This window comes from Ambystoma mexicanum, chromosome 5p, assembly GCF_040938575.1.
Source record: "Ambystoma mexicanum isolate Mex_15411 chromosome 5p, UKY_AmexF1_1, whole genome shotgun sequence".
Classification (NCBI taxonomy): domain Eukaryota; kingdom Metazoa; phylum Chordata; class Amphibia; order Caudata; family Ambystomatidae; genus Ambystoma; species Ambystoma mexicanum.
The window spans coordinates 423,771,226-423,793,530 of record NC_090930.1 but is presented as its reverse complement, the minus strand read 5'-3'; the positions used below and the strand labels follow the sequence as shown (position 1 = coordinate 423,793,530).

The following is a 22,305-nucleotide window of genomic DNA, read 5'->3' as shown; positions in this document are numbered from 1 at the left end:
GAGAAACTGAAATTCGAGGGGATTGGGTCCTCTGACGTATTCCATATCTATGACAGTAATTGCCACAGCTGTGCTGCTTCGGAAAATCTTACTGCGTCGATGACGTCGCTACGCCGTCCTCGAGGGCCTCTGTCGAGCCGTCGTCACCGGATGTTATAAGTAGGACGTACGACGCCCGTAGCCTCAGTTCCGTTTTTTCGGCGAACGTGTTCGCTTCGGAGATCTTGGCGCGCCTCGATTCTACTGAATCCTGTTCTTTCGGTTCTTCAAACCTGTTTCTTCATTGCTATTGAATATGTCGTCTTCGGCTTCTTCCACCCGCGGTTCGGGTTTAAGAAGTGTCGGGTGTGCGGGTCCAAGATGTCCCTGACGGATACGCACAGTGCTTGCCTCTGGTGCCTCGGGGAGGACCAGTATACGGACGACTGTGTCGACTGCCAATCGCTCACTTCGAAGGCCTTGCGGGAGCGTAAGAAGAAGCTGTCGGTCAGTAAGGTGGCCAAGCCCCGGAAATTGCATTCCACTGGTCTTTCGATGGACGATTCGAGGGGTGACTCTCCGCATCGTTGTCGTGAGTCCGGGGGTTCTTGGTCTGGGAGCCGGTCCCGCCATTCCTCTGCATCTTCGAGGCACTCCAGGGAGCGCCGTCACAGGTCTCCTTCCCCGTCCTCTTCCGAGGACTCTGCCTATCGGCGGGTAGCTTGTCCCAACAAGCATTCCACTCCTGAGGAATGTGATTCGTTCCGAAAGGAGATGCTGGCAATCTTTCAATCGCAGGGCTCCGGTCCGGCCGTGCCGTCTGAGGACGCCGGTCGAGGCCGCGCTAGAGACACCGCTCGTCCGCCTTTGGGCTCGAGCAGTCGTTGTGACCACCGGGCGCCTTCGAGGTCCCGGTCGGACAAGGATGGTCGCTCTAGGCATGCCCGTTCCAGGTCCCGGTTCTCGACGCCATTGAGACTGCGAGACTCTGTGAAGTCTTCGAAGAAGACATCGACGCTGGCGGCGCCAAGGTCGTCAACGGGCTCTCGAGGCCCCACCTCTGAGGAAGTCGTCGACGCCTAGGCTGTCGAGAGACACGCTCAGGGCTCCGCCCTCGAGGCCTGTGTCGAAGCTGCCTGCGCCGCGCTCGACGTCGACGCCCATTCCATTGACGCTTTTCGAGGCAGCCTTATTTCGAGGGTCACTGAATACCTGGGTTGGTCTAGCCCCCCCCCCCCCACACCCCCCGGGGATTTTCAGAAGGATGAACTGACTGATATCTTGGACCAAGGTCCTCCAACTGACCCGGTGCTGCTATTCCATGTGCTGCTATTCCATATGGCCTTGCAGAGAAGGGTGGCTGCGGCTTGGACTTCTCCGGAGAGTCTCCCGGCAGTCCTTGCCGAAGAAATATCGCCCAGCCAGTGGCGACCCCTGCTATTTGACAACACACCCTACTCCGGAGAGTTTGGTGGTGCAGGTGGCTATGGCCCCCCGCAAAGCAGGCATTGTATCCTACCATCCCTCCTGATGGGGACAACAAACGTTTTGACGGCTGGGCGAAGAAGGTATTTTCTTCTGGGGGTATGGCGCTTCAGGCTGCCAACTCAGTTTGTGTCTTATCTCGTTTCACGCACACTCTGTGGAACTGTTTCCCTAGCGGCTGATCATATTCCCGAAGGGGAGGAATGGGATGGTTTCCTTGCTATCGTGCAGGATGGCAAGGATGGCATGTGTGAATCCGTTCAGTCGGGTCTGGACATGGTTCATTGCGTCAGCCGGTCCATGGCGGCGATCACCCTAATGCGCAGGTTTGCATGGTTACGGAAGTCGGGGGTTTGCTCCGGATGTGCAAGCTCGGCTCCTCAACATGCCCTTTGATGGTGACCATCTTTTGGCAGCAAGGCTGACGAGAGTCTTGAGAGGTTGCAGACCTCCAAAGCTGCAGCAAAATGGTTGGGCGCTGCAGTTCACCAACCTCCGCCTTTACGTCCTAGGGGACAGCAATGGACGGGAGGTTCCTTTCGATATTACTCGTCCTTTAGTAAATCGAGAGGAGCTGCAAGTCAAAGGGGCAACCGTAGGAGTGCCAGAGGTGGAAAACAAGGTACTCTAGGTGCCAAGGTCGCGCGAGCAGTTGCCTCTTTGCCCTCAGGCACTGCCGCAGCAGTTTCAGCTCAGTTATGAGGCCCATGCTTCTCTGGTTGGGGGAAGGCTGGCGCAGCATCTCGTAGAATGGCTTGCCATTGCTTCAGATGTGTGGGTTCTGGAGATCATATCCCACGACTGTCTTCCTTTCCGGCAGAGGCCTCAAGACAATCCACCAGGGAACCTCTCTTTGAAGAGTCCGGATCCGTTCCTTGCGGAAATTCAATCCCTGCTGGAGGAAGGCGCCATAGACCTGGTGCCTGTAGCGGAGAGGAACAAGGGATTTTTGATTTCGAAGAAAGACTGAGGATTGAGACCCATCATGGACTTGCGCAGTTTGAACAAGCTCCTCGGGAAGGACAAGTTCAAGATGGTTACTCTTTCGCAAGTCCTCCAGGCCCTTCAACTTCAGGACTGGTTGGTGTCTCTCGACCTCAAGGACGCTTATTTTCATGTGCCGATCCATCCAAAGCACAAGAAGTACCTGAGGTTCGCGGTTGGCGAATCTCACTTTGTTTCTGGTCCTGCCGTTCGGATTGACCTCTGCCCCGAGGGTCTTTACCAAGCTCGTGGTGGTGGTGGCAGCTCCTCTCAGGAAAGGCGGATTTCATGTCTACCCCTACCTGGACTATTGGTTGATCAGGGCGCGCTCTCCCGAGCAAGTCCCGGTTTATCTTTCCATCACCTGCCACTCCCTTCACAAGCTGGGCTTCTCCCTCAACTTAAAGAAGTCTCACTTGACGCCAACTCAGTGGCTCCAGTACATCGGAGCAGTGCTCGACACGTCCCTGGGGCAGTGTTTTCCGCCCCAGGTGAGGACTCTTCACATTCAGCAGATGGTACACAAGTTTGGACATGCCGAGAGTCTCCCTGCGTTCGAGTTCTTGAGGCTGCTTGGCCTCATGGCATCCTACATTCTTCTGGTGCCAGAGGCCCGACTGCGGATGAGATCTTTGCAGTGGGTTCTCAAGATGCAGTGGTCATAGTCCTCCGGCAGGATGTCGGACTCTGTTCGGGTGCCGCCCTCGGTCGCTCAGGACCTTCTGTGGTTGGGCCGACGAAGGCAATCTGATGAGGGGGCTCCATTTTGGCTGCCCTGGCTGGAGGTGAAGATCGTGATGAACACATCCCTCACGGGATGGGCAGCCCATGCCAACGAGCTGACGGTGGTCGTTGGTCTTCGTCGGAGTCCAGACTCCATATCAATCTGTTGGAGCTGAGGGCCTTCAGGCTTACCCTGAAGGCTTTTCTGCCGACTGCGTGGAAAGAATGTCCTGATCCTGACGGACAACACAGTGGCCATGCACTACCTCAACAAAAAGGGGTGGGGGGGGGGGCCAGGGTCACTTCCTCTGTGCAGGGAGGCGATGCAACTCTGGTTCTGGGCCATCCAGCAGGAAATTTCGATCTCGGCAGTTCATCTGGCCGGAGACGAGAACGAGACGGCGGACGCTCAGAGCAGGCAGAGCGCGATCTCTCACGAGTGGGAGTTGGCTCAGGAGATTCTCCTGGAGATCTTCGCCCTTTGGGGACCCCTCAAGTGGATCTCTTCACCTCCAGTGTCAACCGGAAGTGCAAAAAGTTCTGCTCGCTGGAATTTCCTCCAAGAGGCGCCTTAGGAGACGCGTTCGTGGTGGAGTGGTCCTTCCCACTGCTGTATGTGTTTCCTCCAGTCCCCGTCATCCCGCAGGTCCTGCGGAGGTTAGGGAGGTTCGGTTCCCGGATGATCCTCATTGCTCTGGCTTGGGCCAGGAGGGCGTGGTACCCGGACCTTCTCGACTTGTCCATCTGCCCTCCACGTCGTCTTCTCTACCGAGACGATCTGCTCTCACGGGAGGGGGGGGGGGTCAGGTTCTCCATCGAGAGGTCAGATCCCTCAACCTTCAGGCTTGGCTTCTGAAAGGTTGAGGTATAAGGATTGGGACCTCCCTGTAGACGTGAAGGAGGTGTTGCTTTCGGCCAGATGGCCGGCAACAAAACCCCTGTACCGTTGCCGTTGGAGAAAGTTCTTGCGACTGGTGCAGGGTTAAGAATGTGGATCCTTTTTCATGTGACATTCCTGTAGTTCTGTCTTTTTTGCTTTCTTTAGCCCGCAGGGGCTTGCAAGTGGGTACCATTTAATGGTTACCTGGCGGCGCTGTCAATATTTAAGCGCTCGTCTGAGGAGTGTTCTTATTTAAAATTCCTTTATTTCTCAGTTTCTGAAAGGGCTCAGTAATGTGTTCCCTCCGTCACCTTTCCAGGTGCCCTGTTGGGATTTGAACCTTGTTTTCAAGTTTCTAATTGGTGCTCCGTTTGAGCCTTTGCATTCTTGTCCTTTGAAACTGTTAACCCTTAAAACTGTATTTTTAGTTGCGGTCACTTCCGCTTGCACTGGACAGGGTTGTCCTTGGAGTTCGTCCTTCCTTTCTTCCGAAGGTGGTGGTGTCGGAATTTCATTTGAGCCAGAAGGTGGTTCTTCTGACATTTTAACCTCCTCCGCATCCTGGTAAGGACGAGGAGAGGCTCCATAGGTTAGATCCTAGGAGAGCTTGTTTCTACATTTCACGCATGTCCCAGGTCAGAGTGGACGATCAGCTCTTTATTGGTTACGCTGGAAGGCCTTTGGGGCAAGCTGTGACTAAGCAGACTTTGTCTAGATGGATTATCTTGGCAATTTCTGAATGTTACCGCCTGGCGGGCAAGGACCCTCAGGTAGGCTTACAGGCCCATTCGACTAGGGGTATGGCTCCCTCTACTGCCCTGCAAAGGGGTGTTGCTATTTGTGACATCTGTGATGCAGCCACTTGGGCTTCGGTCCGTAATTTTGTACGTCACTACTCCCTTGATTCTATCCATGGGCAGGATCTGGCCTTTGGCAAGGCGGTCCTTTACTCTGCAATTTGATTGAGCATTCTAAATTTCTATATTCTAAATTCTTTTCCCACCTCCGTACGTTGGCACTGCTTTGGGAGTCTGTCATAGATATGGAATACGTCGGAGGACCCAATCCCCTCGAAGAACAAGTTACTCTCTTACCTGATAACATTCTTTCGATGGGATGGTCCGACGACGTATTCCATATCGCTCCCTCCCTGCCTTCCCCGCTACAGAATTTCTTATGCGATTTGCAGCTTACGTTTCCGCAAGGCTTTCTGTGGTCATATTGGCAGTAGATTGGTGCCACACGTTCTGGGAAAAAACTACAACTGAGGCTACGGGCGTCGTGCGTCCTACTTATAACATCCGGTGACGTCGGCTCGACGGAGGCCCTCGAGGATGGCGTATCGACGCAGAAAGTTTCTGAAGCAGCACAGCTGTGGTGATTACTGTCATAGATATGGAATACGTCGTAGGACCATCCCATCGAAAGAACGTTACCAGGTAAGAGAGTAACTTGTTCTTTTACACCCTTCTTTGGAAAAGAGATACCAGCATTTAGGTCAAGCAAAGCCCAAGGATAGAGGCTATTGGTCTGGCCTACTTTTGTTATGTTTTTCTAAGTGGTAGGGCCCGATAGCTAATAGTGTTTGGACGAAGGACGATTTATTTTGGACTTTTGATGAGCCCCCTTCCTTTAGTTTAAGACGGGGAATAACCCTCATAGCGGCACGGCTATGTAGGCATTTTTTAAATTTAAATAAACACCTTTGAACATGTCACACTTGACTCCTTCCGGTTTGCCACAAAATGCAGCCCTCCAACTTGTCAGACAGGAGCTCTCGGAGTTCCAACAGTTAATTCCCCAGGACAAATGTTACAATTTCAAGACCGGTCTATTGGATGTCGGGGTTCTGGATCAAGGTATATGCCGCAGGACATCTTATGGATTCTTCGGCGCATGGTCGATTTTAGTGTGGTCAACCGTCGAGCTTGGCTACATGCAACCAAGTCCACAGGGGGGAGGGTGTCCAAGAGAAGGTTCTAGACCTTCCCTTTCAGGGTAAAGTGCTTTTCCACAGCCCTACCGATGATGAGCTTGTCAAGACCAAAGTGAGTACTTTGACAGCATAATCGCTGTCCTCCCAAAAGCACCGGCAGCAAAATCTTCTTACTCCCAGACTCGGACATTCATTCCAGATCCTTCGCAGGTTTCGGGACTGCAAGTGGCAGCAGTCAGATGGCGCCCTTAGCCGCAAACAGCAGAGAACGAGATGTCCGGGGTTGTTCTCCCACTCAACAGCCTTCACCTCGGGGACCACTATATCCTCTTTAGATAAGAACCCCAAATGATGGTTCAGAAGGGTCCCATGCGACTCTGGTAGGCGGTGCATTTCTGTACATCTGGAGCCTTGGCGGACCATCACAAAAGATACTTGAGTCTTGTCGGTAACCCGTTCGTGTTTCAGTATCCCTCTCTGGCCAGTTCCCCCTTCACGTCCTCCTCTGACTCAGATGGGATCGCCTTCTCCTAGTTCGGAAGTTCAGAAACGATTGGACACAAGGGCAATAGAACAAGTCCTTCTGGTGGAAGAGGGACGGGGCTTCTATTCCCACATATATTTACAGTACTGATTTCCAACCAGCCTGGCCTTCGCGACAGCGGATCAGACAGACGGGCAGTCTGAGGACATTTGTAACATTTTATTTTTATTAAAGGATGCCTCTTTCCCTATCACTATCCGGATTCCCTACCTATTTTACTTACATGCTCATCTGTCGTGGATAAATGTCCAAAGAAAACAGTCCACCGTCTAGATCTATCTGATCCTACCACTTTGTGCTTCTGTTTGTCTTCTCTTCTTTCCCTTTCCCCGATTTAGTATACAATTCTCAAATAATCTCTAGTGATCCTTTGTTTTAGTTATTTTAACTCCCTGACGGAATTGATAGAAAGACTATCTCCTTTTTATTAATGGTTGCTTGGTTCTGGTTGGAATACTTTTCTATTTCTTATAGGATTCTGAGAGTTCAGATGTTGTCTTTTTGTGGTGTACAATGATATCTCTCTATTGTGTTCGTCGTAGTCTCTGGGTTGTTTTCCCCTTTTCCCAAGGTAGTAATGTTCCAGTTTTGTATCTCTATGTAGATTTTAGGCGTCTCTTTATCACATTAATACAGTTCCATTTCATTAATCGGATTTTCAGTCTCGTCCTTTCTACTGGGACAAGTATCTCCGATCATATAACCCTCTTTCCTTCCCGGTATTCCCGTTCGCTGCTTTACCTTCAGTGTCCAGACGGAACGTCTTTGGTACCCGTAGGTGTATGGGAACCTGTTTTTCCTGCTCTTTTATATCTTTGTTCTCCGCGACATCTGCTCGGACGGCTTTCGTTGTCCTTCAAGGCGTCGCACTATTGTTATGGGTACTCGGGCCGTGAGTCCGTTCAACTGTGCAGGGATAGGGGGGTGTAGTTGAGGGGACAGTATTCCCGGCTTCTGCTTCTTCGCACACGCTGACCCGTCTCTGCTCTGAAGCAATTTTGAAACCTATTGGCTCTTTGACTTGGAGAGAGGCTCTTTTTTTCTGTTTGTTTGGAAGTGCAATTACTCCGTCTCCATTTCCCAGTTATGGAACTTGTGCTGATATGGAGTGTAAAATAATTTCATATAGGCCATCACACGGAGGGCATCGGGGAGTTTCTCACGGGAACAGTAGTCTTTGTCCCTTTCCACTGAAGTCCTGCTTGCCATAACCCCTAGGAAGGGTGTTTCAAAGCAGCCTACCTCCCCAGCCTCACAGGAGGGGGTTCCTCCTTGGGAGAAGGGACGAATTCCCTAGATTCGTCACCGCTCTTTCAGTCTGATTTCAAGATCATGCCTGCACAGATCCGTGAATCTATAGTAAAACTATTGGTTCTGCAAAATGGATCTTTGGGATGCGTACTGTGACGGATCACTACATGTCTCCATGTTTCCAATGAGGCCAGGGAGTTGAGGTTGCTACCTGTTGGCCCTCCTGGGGGTGGTGCAATGCGGGAGGATCTCATGGGGAGGCACCCCCCCTAGGGATAAAGACGACCATCTAGGGTACAGTCCTTATGAGAATATAACACCCCACATAGCCTAGCCTCTCCTTCCTCTGTGTAGACAGTCAACCCATGTATTGTTGTAACACAGAGTAATTTACGTTTCTAGAAAGTAATGGGATGAAGAACAGGAACCTGAGTAATCCAAGTACCTGGACAAGTTGGCCCTGCAGAGCAATAAAGATAAAACATCTGAAATAGACGAAGGATTTATACAATGGGCCGAGACACCGCTGGCAGCATTGTATAAAAAGTTACAATGGACTAAATATTTTCTTGGGCAGCCGCGGAAGACGGCAGGTGTGCTGTGCTCTGAATGCGGGAGATTTAGTCCTGCGTCGCTGATCCCAAGGGAGCCAACTCCAATCATGCTGGCTATCCAACACGTCTGTTTGGGCGGTCTGCTGGAGCTGACGGGTGCACAGCTGTGTTGGGAGACTTAAGGAAAGCAGAAGGCCGCCTGGAACGCAGTCGCAGATCCGCAGGGAAAGCAAGACACCGGAGAAACCGAATGCCTGCCATCCCAGCAAGCCCCAGCAACGCGCCGAAACCCTCAACGTAAAGAGTGGCATGGGAGAACTGGAGGGGATGCGGGTGGCTTACCAAGAGGGTGCATGCAGCTACCCCTAGGCCCCTTTGCAACCATAATACTTGGGTGGCAGGGCAGGGGCAGAAAGGCAACAAACCTTCTCCTTGATCACCATGGAAGGGTTGAGGACCCAAAGTACCATAAAGAGAACTTGAGAGGGAGAGTCCTTCACAACCCATGGCAGTGATAAACCGAGTCATCTTCCTCATGGCAGTACTTGGCAGGGAAGTGAACCATGTGGGCGAGGTCGAAGAGAAGCTAGGATCGTGGACCCTCCTAACACATTGGCCCTGATTCATGCATTTGCGCCGGGAAAAAAAACAGGATTTGTGCGCCATTCTGCCTGCAAATCCCTGTTTAACAAATGGGGATTTGAGGGCAGAATGGCGCACAAATCTTGGTTTATTTTGGTGCAAATAGTCCATGAATCTGGGACTTTGAGTTTTGGAGGTGTGAAGCCTAAGGAGAATGAAGACCCTTACAACCAGAGAAAGGCAGTCATTCTCTCTGGTTGTAAGGAGCTGGCAGTAGGATACCAGGAGAAGGGAGTCGTTCTCCTGGCAACACGTACCGACAGGAATGTCCACAAATCCAGGAGAAGGGAGACATTCCCCTGACAACGTGTGAGACGCAAGACCTTTCTGAGATTTGGGAACCATAACCCAGGAGAAGGGAGTCATTCTCCTGGGGTCAGAACAGAAATGTTTTATTCTTTAGTTTCTAGTGTAAGGGACAGAAGTAGGGTTTTCTTGACACAGGACTGTGGACACTTGACCAGACCTACTGACAGACACCTTATCTTTAGTTGAAGCAGGGAAGCCACATCCCTCTTAGGAATAGATAGACAGGCTTTCTCTTGCTTTGTTCTTTGGTAGGTCTTTAGCCCCAAACATGCCACCTTTGTATCGGTCTCCTTCTGCACCCTTACACTACCTTAACATCCCAATATGGCCCCAGCACCACAAATACTTTCGGTATGTGGTAGGTGTGAACATTTTCCAGTGTGTTGGTGGACCTCAGATCTCCGTAATCCAAAATAGGCCCACCTCTTTAGAAGTGAGTGCACGTTTATCCATAAAGCAAGTTTATTGTAAAAACGGCCGGGAGGGGAGAGATGACACTCCAGAGTCAAACTAACCCGAGTCTCTCTGAACCACACAAAGATTTCACATTATATAATTCTTGCAACCGTTAACACACTCCCACATATTTCGTAAAAAAGTATTCCCCAAAACATGATTGGTCAACCCCATTCAAAGAAATCTAATCCCCTTCAGTTCCATGCTGTCATTAGATGCATTTATTTAACCATCATCCCCTTTCAACAAACATTTGCATCATCTCATCTTTTCGGGATCTTTCCATAGTAGGTATTGACATCATCACATGGTTACATCTTTGCAGAACAATCCTAATTTACTGCAGGTTCCAACCAGTTGGGGACCTCTAACCGTGGTCATGATGCACATGGCTTTTCCAAGGATACTTCAACAATACGAGGAGGGAGAGAAAAAAACCATTCCCTTTTGAACTGGCTATAAACATTCTCATTTCACACTAATCTCGAATTGCACAATTTCGGCATGCATGGCCTCTGGCCACATCCTGGTCATTCCTGGGAACCGGATTGAAACCCATAAACCATTTTGTCCATTCTGCCCTTAAGCACCCTTTGCACTGGATTTATTACTTGGCCCTACGGGTGGCTGGACTTCCCTGGAAACAGAATAACCGGCTTCCATGTACTTAAAGATTACATCTCCTCTCCACAGTAGTATCAAGTCGTAAAACCCTTGCCTCACCGTGGCTGACAATTTGATGTTATCGCAGCTACCCAATTGCAGTTTAGCTGCTGCCCTCCCTCCCCCCACTTCCCAGCCTCCAACCTTTATCGACCTACTTCTTGGGTCTCTCAAATGTTATCTCGCCACCCCAGGTTTCTGTGGCCTACATAACCCCTAGCTATGAGGGGATCTGCAGTATACGGATGCATGTATTTGTACCCCTTGTTCCCCAACTGTCCCAAACACATCTCTTTGAAGACCCCTGTGTGTATGTCTGCATGCATGTTCAAGATTACAGCGTCACCTCACTGTAACTTCGCTATGAGCGGATCTGTTTCTCGCGTGCGCCTATGAAGCTCCTCGCTTCACATCTTTTAGGCGCTGCATGGCATGCCACACGACTACATCGTTTTTATACTGGAAGACTTATCATGTTGCTTCATGCGTGCAAATCTAAAATGTACTAACTATACTCAAAGTAACACTAATAGTAGCACCTATCTTATTTAATATGGCGTGTGCAACACCTCTTTCCCATTGAGACCTTTACCGACCACTCCAACACCAAGTCCTCCCATTTGCACTGAGCTCAGTGCCAAGAGTCTTTACCATGATGATGGCAGTAATAGTTTTTCTCAGTCTTCGAGGAGTCCACGTCTATTCATATTTGGACGACTGGCTCCTCCGATGTCGCTGTCCCCAGAAAGCAGCTCCCCAAAGGCAAGTGTTACTACAGCTTCTGTTCAACCTGGGGTTATCCGTAAACTGGAGGCCTTCCATGATGGTCTCTTGAGATGCGATTTTGTTATGGTTCTGCTGGAAAACGATGGGCACGTTTTTTCTAACGTTTTTTCTAACGGAAGACAGAAAAAGGGATCGAACTCTGACATGTACCCTTATTCTAAATTCCACTCGCTTGTCGGCATTGGTCGTTCCAGGGGCTTCTGGGCTTGATGGCTTTCTGTGTCTTTGCTCTTCCCGTAGCAAACCAGTTAGACCTGAGACAGACCTGGTCTCGGGCAAGGGATCCAGAGACTCCATTTATTCTCGGGACTCTGGAGACAATACCTGACCTCGTCGGACTACTCCAACCTCTAGAGGGGGGGGACCCCTTTTAAGAACCGTCCCCTCATGTGATAACAAATGATTCTGCTCTACTGGGATGGGTGCAGCTACGTTGGGTCACCTGTAAGTGTTCAACCTATGGCCTCCCAAGGAGAGGTAATATCAATTACCTAGACTTGGTAGCCATATTTCTGACCCTGAAAGCCTTACAGTCCAGCATCACCAATAAATTAGTTCGCAACAGGACAGACAACGCTGTCTTGATGCTTTACGTAACGTTTTACGAAAGTGTGCTCCCAACATGTGTAAGTATAGAAGAGAGGAACAAAACATAATACATATGTATAAAGAACCTGTAGTTTATACAATAAAGAGAAACTAACCGGGAATGGCAAAGGTACTCCCTAATATATTATTGGTTAACAGCTCAAAGACTTTAAAACACCAATATGTATCCAAAGAAAATTACATTCATGTTTATTAAGTGCATTATATACATTGGTGCCGTACAGAACATGAAACATAACATAAAAAGACTTAAGGACATAACCAATATGTCATAGAACAAGACCAACAAACTTTTTTTTGTTGAACAAATTGGGCAAAGCATACCAATTAGACACACTATATATCAAATACTAGTGTAGATTATCAAATGAGTTGAGAGTATGCAGACAGTGGTCCACAATAGGCCACTATCTGTCTAGCTCGACAATGAATGAAATCTTGTTGCAGGTACACGTCGAATACCATTGATAAATTAGGTTTCATAGTGGGGTACATGGTAACGTGTACTCCATGTCAAAGGCATTGTGAGACAGCGGCAAAAGGCCAACTGTTATGGTAGTGCGACGTTTCGCAAAATGTCTCTGTAGATTGATGGTTGCCTTCTTCAGGACCCAGAACAATTGCTTTGGGGGGGGGGGGACCCTGCATGCTGGCATAAATAAAAAATGAATATGTATGCTGTGGAACGATGAATGCAATAGAAAGTCAAAGGAGTGGGAGAGATGGACTGGGACATTAGCTTCGGAATAAAGTTCAAGTAAGATAAGTTATACTGACCTCTGAGTGCAGAGCGGTTGGTAGGGCTAGATGGATCTTGAAGGTAGTATCTGTGTGCATGATCAGCCGTATCATAAATCCACAGGTCCTATAGAAGGAGGACAGTGGAAAGAAAAAAGGCGGAGAGGGGAGGGAAAGAGGGGGGGCATTTGCATCAATAAGGAAGTGCACCAAGGGCTGAGCGCCCTAAATAACTGTGTGTGTGTGTACACGTGTGTACACGTGTGTACACAGCCACCGGCTGTAACAGGCCAGCACATGCTTACCCATTCCAAATGGGAAGGGATGTAAGTGGGTGAGGTGGAGAGATGGCTTTTCCTTCCTCCGTGACGAAAAAGAAGGGCTAAATGCTGGAAGCCCGGGCTGGTCATCCACGGGAAGTGCTGTCACCACAGGTGGATCGCATAGTGGGGCTGTGGTGTATCCGGAACACTGCAGCATGTAGATGACTTGAGGACACTGTCAGGGGTGAAGGGGGGGGTGGGACAGAAAGCAAAACGCACAAGGGTGTCATGAACAGTAACCAAGCACGAAGTATGTCCTCGTTAGGCTATCAAAGACATCCAGAAACTATAGGGAGGCAGTGGACAGTGAGAGTTGCTGGGTGGCGTGGGCATCGGTACACAGACTGGGATTGCCCCTGCCAACATGGCTGCCGAGTCCAGATACAACCTCAGGGCCATGTTGGTTCGAGGTTATCCATTCTGCAAGTGTTCCTGGTGGTCTAATGGAGAGGTGCAGCCCAGGGCTATAAAATCCCCATCCTGGGCCACACCCAATGCTTAGCGTTTGCTCTTCTGCATAAGCAAGTCATGTAAAGCTTGCCTGTGATTCCGGCCCCCACGTGCCAGCAGTATTCAACTTCAGCTGTCCTGATTGTGCCATTTTTTTAAAGACTGCCCGAGCAAACTACCCAGGAAATCCTTGAGAGCCATTGATGCCATGGACATAAGCAAGCCTGTCGCGACAGGGAAGAATGTCCACGATCACCCACCTCATGACACCAGTGATCCTCATCTGTCCAGAAACCCTGCAACAAATGCACGCCCGCATAGACTGCAAAGCAGTTGGTAATTACATGAGCATTGCTGTGGCCCAGTGGATAGATGTACCTATGCAACATGTGAAATTGAACTATTGTCATATGGCCATCGAGAGCTCATAGTGTTTGACTTGATACATGCACCTCAGTTCCAGCTCATACTGGGTAGGCCCTGGTTTGGAGAGTCATAAGCCAGTCATCAACTGGTGAACGCACACGTTGACCTTCTCTGCGGAGTGCTTGCAGACCTGTTATTCATCTCCATGTAGAATTGATCCATCTACAGAGGACCTACGTGATGGCCACAAGGCAATAATTGGTATCATCGGACAACTGCCTTCGGAATGCGAGGAATATCAAGACATATTCCAGAAAGAACAGGCCAATATCCTACTGCCACATCGGCCCTATGACTGCCAAATCGATCTGATCCCAGGATCCCAGGCTCCATGCAGTCGCATATTCGCGCTTACCGAGAAAGAAAATCAACATCTACGCAATTATCTGGACCAGTATTTGACCAATGGATTCATTCGACCTAAGTGCCCGGCCTCCTCAGCTCTGTTTTTCATCCCAAAAAAGGAGGGTGACCTCAGAACATGCATAGACTATAGAGGGCTGAACAAAATAACGATTCAGAACCGGTACTCTCACCGAGATTCCGGTAATGCCGGACCAGGTAAAAGGAGCCAAAATATACACTAAACTAGACCTCCCCTCATGGGAGCATGCCACTTGGTTCGTGTTAAAGCAGGTGACGAGTGGAAGACGGCCTTCCGTACCAAGTTTGGGCTTTTTGAGTACTGTCATGTCTTTTAGCTTATGAATGACTTCCTTCGAGAGCTGCTGTACGTTTGTGTCATGGTTTATATTAATGACATTTTAATTTACTCAACATGGGAGGAACATGTGAAACACGTCAAGGCAGTATTGGAGCAACTACGACTACATCGGTTATATGCCCAGCTGGAGAGATGCGCTTTCCATGTCACTGAGGTGCAGTTTCTGGGATTTATCCTGACCCCGCAAGGCATCCAAATGGACAAACGTAAAGTTGAAGCAATACTTCAGTGGCCGTCACCAACCTCTGTAAAAGCAGTCCAGAGTTTCTTGGGGTTCGCCAATTTCTATCGGTGCTTTATTTTGGACTTCTCAAATATAGCCCATTCCATCACTTCGCTGCTCCGGAAGAACAAAACCTTTACCTGGACCAGTGAGGTCGAACAAAAGTAGTTGAAAGAAAAGTAGCTGACTGCGTCACAGATTGAACGCCTGTGTGAGCGCGCTGGATATAGGTGTCTAGGCCATTGTCATGGGGATAGGAGGGCCTGCAGTCAAGGCGCCTCTGTGATTGGTGGATGGTGCTGCCGGTGTCTGATGATTCTATCTGGTGGACACGGAAGCTGAATTGGCATACTGAGTGGCAACCAAAGGTGTTGCTAAGCAACCAGGGAGTCGTAAGCTCTTCGTGCGGGGCATGTGGCAAGCGAAAAACGGATCTGAAACCAATGTGCTCGTTTATGTGTGGCAGAAATGAATGCTAAAGGATGGTGGCAGCCGTGCTTGCAGGCTGCAAGGGCATATTGACAAAGGCGCAAGACGCTCTGGCCCCACATGCAAAGTGGGAGGTTGTAAGAAGCTCGGAGTGCCAGCGCACCCAGGGCGGTGGGCACGGTAAAGATTAGTGAGAGCGGCCAGATTTGTCATGGACAAGGGGCATCTGAAAGAGAGCTCACCACAACTGGCAGGGGTTGCTACTGCTTACACTACATATGTAGAGGAGGGTGGGGGGAAGAACAGGAGGAGGACAAAAACAAACAAACCGGCCTCTGGTTTGGGGTGGGGCCTGGTCGTATGTCTACTATATCGTTAATATCTGGAGTCCCAGAGGGGCATGAACCCTCTATATGGTGCTGACTGGGGGTTACAGTATGAGATGTACCACATTCAAGTCCTCTTTTTCAGTGTTCGTGATGTGAATACACCAGCCTTCTTTTCGGCCGAGTGTGGCATGCATGTTGGGTGTGTTGTTGACCACTTCCAAAACCCACCACTGAATATCCTCATGGGAATGCTGATGGGTGCTGTAAGTGTTTTGCACCTGATTTTGGAGCAGTGTTCGACAATCCTTTTGTTGACAGGTCCGCTTGTCTGGCCCACATATCGTTTCCCACACAGACATTGCACACAGTAAATGACGGTGGGTGTCTTGCAATTGGAGAAATGTTTATATTTCCATGCTTTCCCCTTGATGTTGAAGCTTTGCATTCAGTTGGTGAATTTGCAAACACTGCATGTGCCGAATGGATAATGCCTTAGTATAAGTCTCATGTTCCATAGGGTGTTTCTACTACTGGGACTGCAGAAACATGAGTTAGGTAGTCCTTAAGGTTTGTTGATCTTTTTAATGCCATCAATGGGACTGGTTCATTCGGAAGTATGGTCTGGACCAGGGGCCAGAATTTTCAGATGGTCTCCTTCATTTTGGTCGTTCGTGGTTGTAGGCGTGTGTGCACACAAGCCTCACCTCCGTGCGCTTCCAAATGTAGGTATCAAAAGGACCTCTCTGAGTGTACATCTGGGTCTTGTGTGCATTCTGATGTGTTTAGGGTAACCTCTCGATGCTTTACATAAACAACGAAGGGGTGACCAAATCCCTTCCCCCTAATTGGGCTGTCCTAACAGATATGGGAACGGGATGTACAGAAAGGAACATGGCTTCAAGCTGTGCACATCCCTGACCAGGGAATACAGCAGCGATTCCCTTATCCACTGGTCTTCGGAAAAACGTGAGCAGGAATTAAGGAATTAAACTATCAAGTTCTCTCGTCAGCGTGTGGGAGACCCAGAGTATAGATCGGTTTGCAACCCACTGCAAAAAAACATCTGATGTATGTTTCCAGAGAGAGTCTGGGCTTAGGCTCGTAGGGAGATGCCCTAATGATCTTCTGTGACGAAGTGTCGGCGTTAACTTTCCCACCCCTCTTTTTGATTCATCGATTCATCGTGCTTTACTAAAGCTGCGGGTATCGAAAGACTACACCGTTGTGTTTATAGCACCTTATTGGCCAGCCAGGTTCTGGTTTTCGGAAACAAAGATTGTTAATCTCTCTGCCAATTCAGTTGCCGGGTATTCCCAATCTCCTTCACCAGATCAATAAGTGTGGCATTCGTCCCCACAATCTCAATTTAGCGGCCTGGTTCCTGGAAAAAATGTCCCTAGTGCAGTTCAGCGTATTATACAGGCAGAACACAAACATTCTACGTGCGCACAGTACACGAGCAAATGGTTCCAATTCGGTCACTGGTCTCTAAAGAAAAATATTGACCCTTGTCAGGCATCATTGAACAGTCTTTTCCTTTGTCTGACCTCGCATCCACTGACATTCATATGTACTCTTGCTGTACATACCAGTCGGCTATCGGTGTATACCTGAACAACGATTCTTCTTTGTTTACCCTCACAAACCTAGTGATAAAACTGTTAAGGGTCTGCTATATATTTTACTTCCTGCCAAGCATCCTCAAGTGAAATGGGACCTCAATGTGGTGCTCAGTGCGCTTTGTCATAAACCTTTCAAACCTATGGCAAGTGTGGATCTCAAGATTCTCATCTGGAAGGTGCCTTTTTCGTCGCCATCACTTCAGCATGAAAAATTGGCGAACTACAGGCTCTGTGCATTGAAGAACAATGTATGTCCTTCCTTTTGGATAAAGTAGTTCTTTGTACACATCCTTCTTTCCTTTTAAGATCATTTCGGATTTTCCACATTAATCAATCCATTACCTTGCTGGTGTTTATTCTGGACCCTTATTCAGACGCGAAGGGTCCTAAACAACCTAGACACGAGGAGAGCTCTTAAGTTTGAGCTTGATGGGACAAAGTACTTTATGATGTCTTCCCATCTTTTGGGAACATTCAGGAATGCCAAAAAAGGAACAGGCCTTTAAGGCTACAATTTCCTGCTGGATAGTTTCCTGTATCCTGGAAGCCCAAAAGTTCGAATACCTGCAGTCTCCCAAGGGCATCCACGCACATCTACTGCAGGGTACACCTGCCTCCGTGGCTTTCCAGAAGTGCGTTCTTTGGGAAACCATTTGCAAGGCGGCCACTTGGGCCTCTACCCCCGCATTTTGTAAACATTACTGTCTCGACCTGAGTTCTAGGGCTGATGCTTCGTTCATCCGGTCCTAAGCAACCCCTTCAACTAGGGGAGCTTAATCCATCCACCCATTATCTATTCATCAGTGCTTGGGAATCTCCTACAAGTACGGAGGAAACAGGACAGGACGGATGAGTAATAGTTACTCGCAATAGTGACTAACATACTCCTAGTCCAAATTCCCCTTTCTCCATACAACCGCCTGCTGCCCTCTCTTCAAAAAAAAAAAATATATATATATATATAAAGTATCCTTTAGTTGCTAATGTGTACCGACCTTGGCGATAGAAAAAGACTGAAGGACGATACACTGGGCAGGGCTCAGAAAGGCTGGGCTAGAGCTATACACGCGCTGTACCCGCATCAAAATAACAAAGGATTTTTGTGGATGCTACCAAAAATCACTCTAGTTCTGTCCTGAAGGACGTAAGGTCCCACAAGTATGAAGGAAATGTGACTTTAGACTAGGACTACGTTTGTCATTACGGTGAGTAACCTTTTCTTCCTCTCTTGGTCTCTCTCTCATTCTCGGTCCCTCCCACTCTCACCCCCACGCTCGCTCGCCCCTCCCTGCATTGCCCCCCGGTCTCCCGCCATCTTGCCCCCCCCGATCTCTCGCCATCTTGCCCCCCCATCTCTCGCCATATTGCCCCCCCCTCGGTCGCTCACCCTCTTGCCCCCCTCCACCCCCTTGCTCGCCCTCTCATCCCCACCCCCAGTTACCCCCCCTCCCCCCCATACTGTACACAAATGATGGCTACGATCTGGGGGAACCTTTACTTGATTTTACGCTACATAGCCTTTTAATTATTGATCTGTTTGTCATGGTGGAGTTTTCAGTAGATCAGCCTCATTTGCTAGTTTTATAATTTAACCAAAGGGAGATGGCATAACCTTAGTGGTATGATGATGATGATGATGATGATTTTTTCTAACACTGCTTGTGCTTACACTTTTTTGCCTCCTTTGTGAAAATAAGATGAAACCAAGTAAATTGCTTACCATCCCATATGTATTAAAATGCTTTCTTTTTTTTTCCAGATAGATGATGATGAACAAGGTTATGCCCTTGACTTATTTTGCATACCTAAACACTATGCAAGTGATTTGGAAAAAGTCTACATTCCTCATGGGCTTATTATGGACAGGTCAGTATTTCATTGAACTGTATATTGTTTTATTGGATCAAGTGAAAGACCGCTTCATTACCATGTTAATGCCATTCCTTTTCTGAAACAAACATATACTTAACTGCTCAATTTTCTGAAATTAAACTCAAGACCTGTACTTGGCGGGTTGGTTTGCGGGAAGTGAGGGGTTGGTGGGGGGTAGTGGGTTGCTGCTGTTAATGTGTGCAAGCATTTAGTAGTTCACATCAATTTGTATTGCCTTGTTCTTGTTTTTAGTTTAACTTTATTAATCTGCTTGGCATCACAATATTAACATTAAACATAGCGTTCACCTTATACATTTCTAAGAAATAAACAGGTGGTCGCTGAGTCGTGGATTGTACAGCCTCGGCCGCAGGCAATTTCCTTAAGTAATTCCAATAATGCAGCCAAAAGTCCTTGGGTTTAGGCATGCGTGGTATCGTGGTTATGTACAGTTCCTTATTGTCAGTAGCCCATGCAATATCCGATAGCCAACCTTCAGTCATAGGCGTCGTTCTACGCTTCCATAGCAAGCAGCAGAGATTTGCAAACCTACTCTTGAGTAGACCTTTCACAGGACCACCCAAACTAAGATGAGGTATCGGATCTACCGTGTCATCCAGCATTTCTGTAAGTATACAACACACAGCACCCCAGAAGGGCCTGCATAGCGACCTTTCTGGGGTGGTGTGTGTAGTATGCATGTAATCTGTGTCCTTCGCAGGGCCCCATGGGCACTTCCCATCGTTCATCTCGGAAGGCAGTGTAGTGTAACCTATGCAAGACTTTGAACTGTAGTGTACGAAATCTGGAGTTAATGGATACACTCCCCGTCAGCTTGCACATGTTCACCCGTTTCCATTCCGTAAGGGGTGAGCCAAGATTCACCTCCCATATGTCGCATAGATTACCCAGACCGGGCGGGAAAGGCGTTTGTTATTAGGTATATAAAGTAGGTGATTATGTGTCGGCAGCCTTGTTAGTTAACGATATGCGTTCGAATTGGATCCTCCCCAGGTTCTCTGGAAAATGCACACCATTTCGCTGTAAAGGCCGCTCTCATTCTACCATTGGAACAAAGCCACCTCTGTTTCAACTCCCTCCTTTTGGCGTCTCACAAGGTGCCCTTTGGACCCTCTACTGTTCACCCTTTACAGCTCTTCCATTGGGCAACTGATCACCTCTTTCGGTTCTCTTGCCAGCTTTTTGCAGATGACACGAATGTCCTCTTCTCCCCCTCCCGGACTCATCTAAAACTAACCTTATACCGGCTGCGTATAAGCAGCTTTTAGCCGCACCTTTAGACTGCTGTCTGTTGGTCCTCAGTATATGTAGCCTTTTGTATTGCCTTCGTCCAGCAGCCTTCACTACCTATCCTGCTATATATGGCAAATGACTCGGAATGCCTCATTGGCTGCTGCTGATTGGGGTTTCATGAAAAACACGTACTTAATAAATGCAATAGAATATAATACCAGGCATTGTCTGCTTCTGCTCAAGTGTTTCTGCTCCAGGCCCCCTTGAGGCACACATCGTTTTATATAGGCTTTCGCTGCAGAATCATATGAAGATTGCTAGCCTAAAACCAACAATGAACAAGGGAACTGGGCTGGACTGGAGTAGGGGCTTTGGATGGTTCTGTCATTTCATCGCCAGTCATTTTACGACTGTTGCTTTAACGAGTACATTCTGCCGAAAAAAGTCATCGACCTTTTTATTTTAGGCCCCCTTACCCAAAAATGTTGACTATTTTCGTAATAGAGTACTCGTAAAAAGGGCAGTCGTAAAAATGACTGTCCTTGAAATGACGGTATACCCTTTGGAGCTTGGGGGCGGGGGGGGGCCTTGAAAACCAACCTTGCAGTCCCCAGCACGAGAAGCACCTGAAAGCGGGTGGGATTGGTGCCATAAACTGAGGCAGAGGCGCAACTCCACTCGGCTTGGCGGATGTGGAAGAGCTGCGCCTGGCTGGATATTGAACTTTGTTAACGACAACAGGTGCACTGTTGTGTAGCAGGGCATCTGTGTAGAGATGAGGCAGGAGGTGAAGAGCCTACCCGGGAGACCTGTAACCGTTGTGCATGGGAAGGAAGGAGGATCCTGGCCTCTTGCTGAATCCCAAAGAGCCCTTCCTAGAACGACGATCCTGTTGGTGGAGGAAACTCTTCCATGGTTGCTGTACGGCTCACTTGCTGGCCTGCACGGTATCATCAGCTCTGACAGCTGGTGGAGCATTACGTTGATTGGGTGTGGGAGAGGGGTGGGGTGTCCTGCTTACCTGCCATAAAGATGCAGGCTTAGAGGAGTTGAACAAGGGAGGGCTGTGAAAGGTCTATTTCTTTGTCGCTCATCATTGCTTGCACTGACCTATAGCTAATTAGCTACATTGTTTTGCTGTACCCGTCGCTCTTGAATTGACTGTTGTAGCTGAAAATGCCACTACGGCCTTGGAGCTGCATCACTGGCAGTTACCCCTTCTGTGGAGATCTGCAGATGTCCATGTATCTCCCGTCCTGAAGGAACATACTATAGGATCCTTGAAGACAGATCAAGGCATTAAGAAGGCCTATACAGCGATCTGCATGGAAAGGGCGTCTCTTTGGCTAATACATCCCCTGCAATGACGTCAACGATGGCGCAATCTCTGACAAAGATGGTTTTAATGCATTGGTTAATTTTGCCCAAGTAAGAGATTTCCCCCTCCTCCCACAAGTCAATTAAGCAACTTAATACCATCCATAACAAAGTCTTAGTTTGAGGAAAGAATTCATGAAACGGAGCACTCTCTACACTCCTAGGATATATTAAAGGCTGCAAGGCATGTATTTGTGGAAGCAAGGCAAGATCGAAAAACTAGCATTCAGCAGCCTGCAACATTTGGAAAACTGCCACAAAGAAAATCTGCATCGGGGGCCTTATCGAGGGCATGGATGGGAGCAGATTTGGAGGGATGGAGCAGTCTATTCCTTTCGGACACTAGTCCCTAAAATTTGCAATTGAGTTGCCACCGATTGAATGCACAGATTGGGTCAATTAAATTGTGGTGATTAGGCACTTCAAGAATAATTCACAATTTCCTTGCCTATTGGGCAAAGAGTCCTGTTGAAACTACCCAGAGGAAAAGGAACCATGCCATATTGAGTGCAGTCTCTAACAAATATACAGGACCTGGCAGCTGTAACCTCTGTGCAAACGTGAGTTCAAGAAAGCATCTGACAACCTGCCACTGTAACATTAAGTATTGCTGTTAGGCAAAGTTTGTATGCAGTACCCTCTGGGACCACTACTCAAAACTCTGACCATAGGTATAAGCAACCCAACCTTTGGTATAAGCTTGTACTACAGTTTTGGTAGCGTGTTGAGCAGCCAGG

At 48.5% G+C, this 22,305-nt stretch overlaps 1 protein-coding gene across 1 annotated transcript in view; it reads left to right on the top strand.

Annotated features, from left to right (window-relative positions):
- HPRT1 (hypoxanthine phosphoribosyltransferase 1) overlaps positions 1 to 22,305 on the top strand; it is a 574,116-nt gene that overhangs the window by 110,301 nt on the left and 441,510 nt on the right. Inside the window, exon 2 of the mRNA XM_069612824.1 lies at positions 18,825 to 18,931. Coding sequence (XP_069468925.1) covers positions 18,825 to 18,931 — 107 coding nt within the window. The remainder of the gene's footprint in view (positions 1 to 18,824; positions 18,932 to 22,305) is intronic.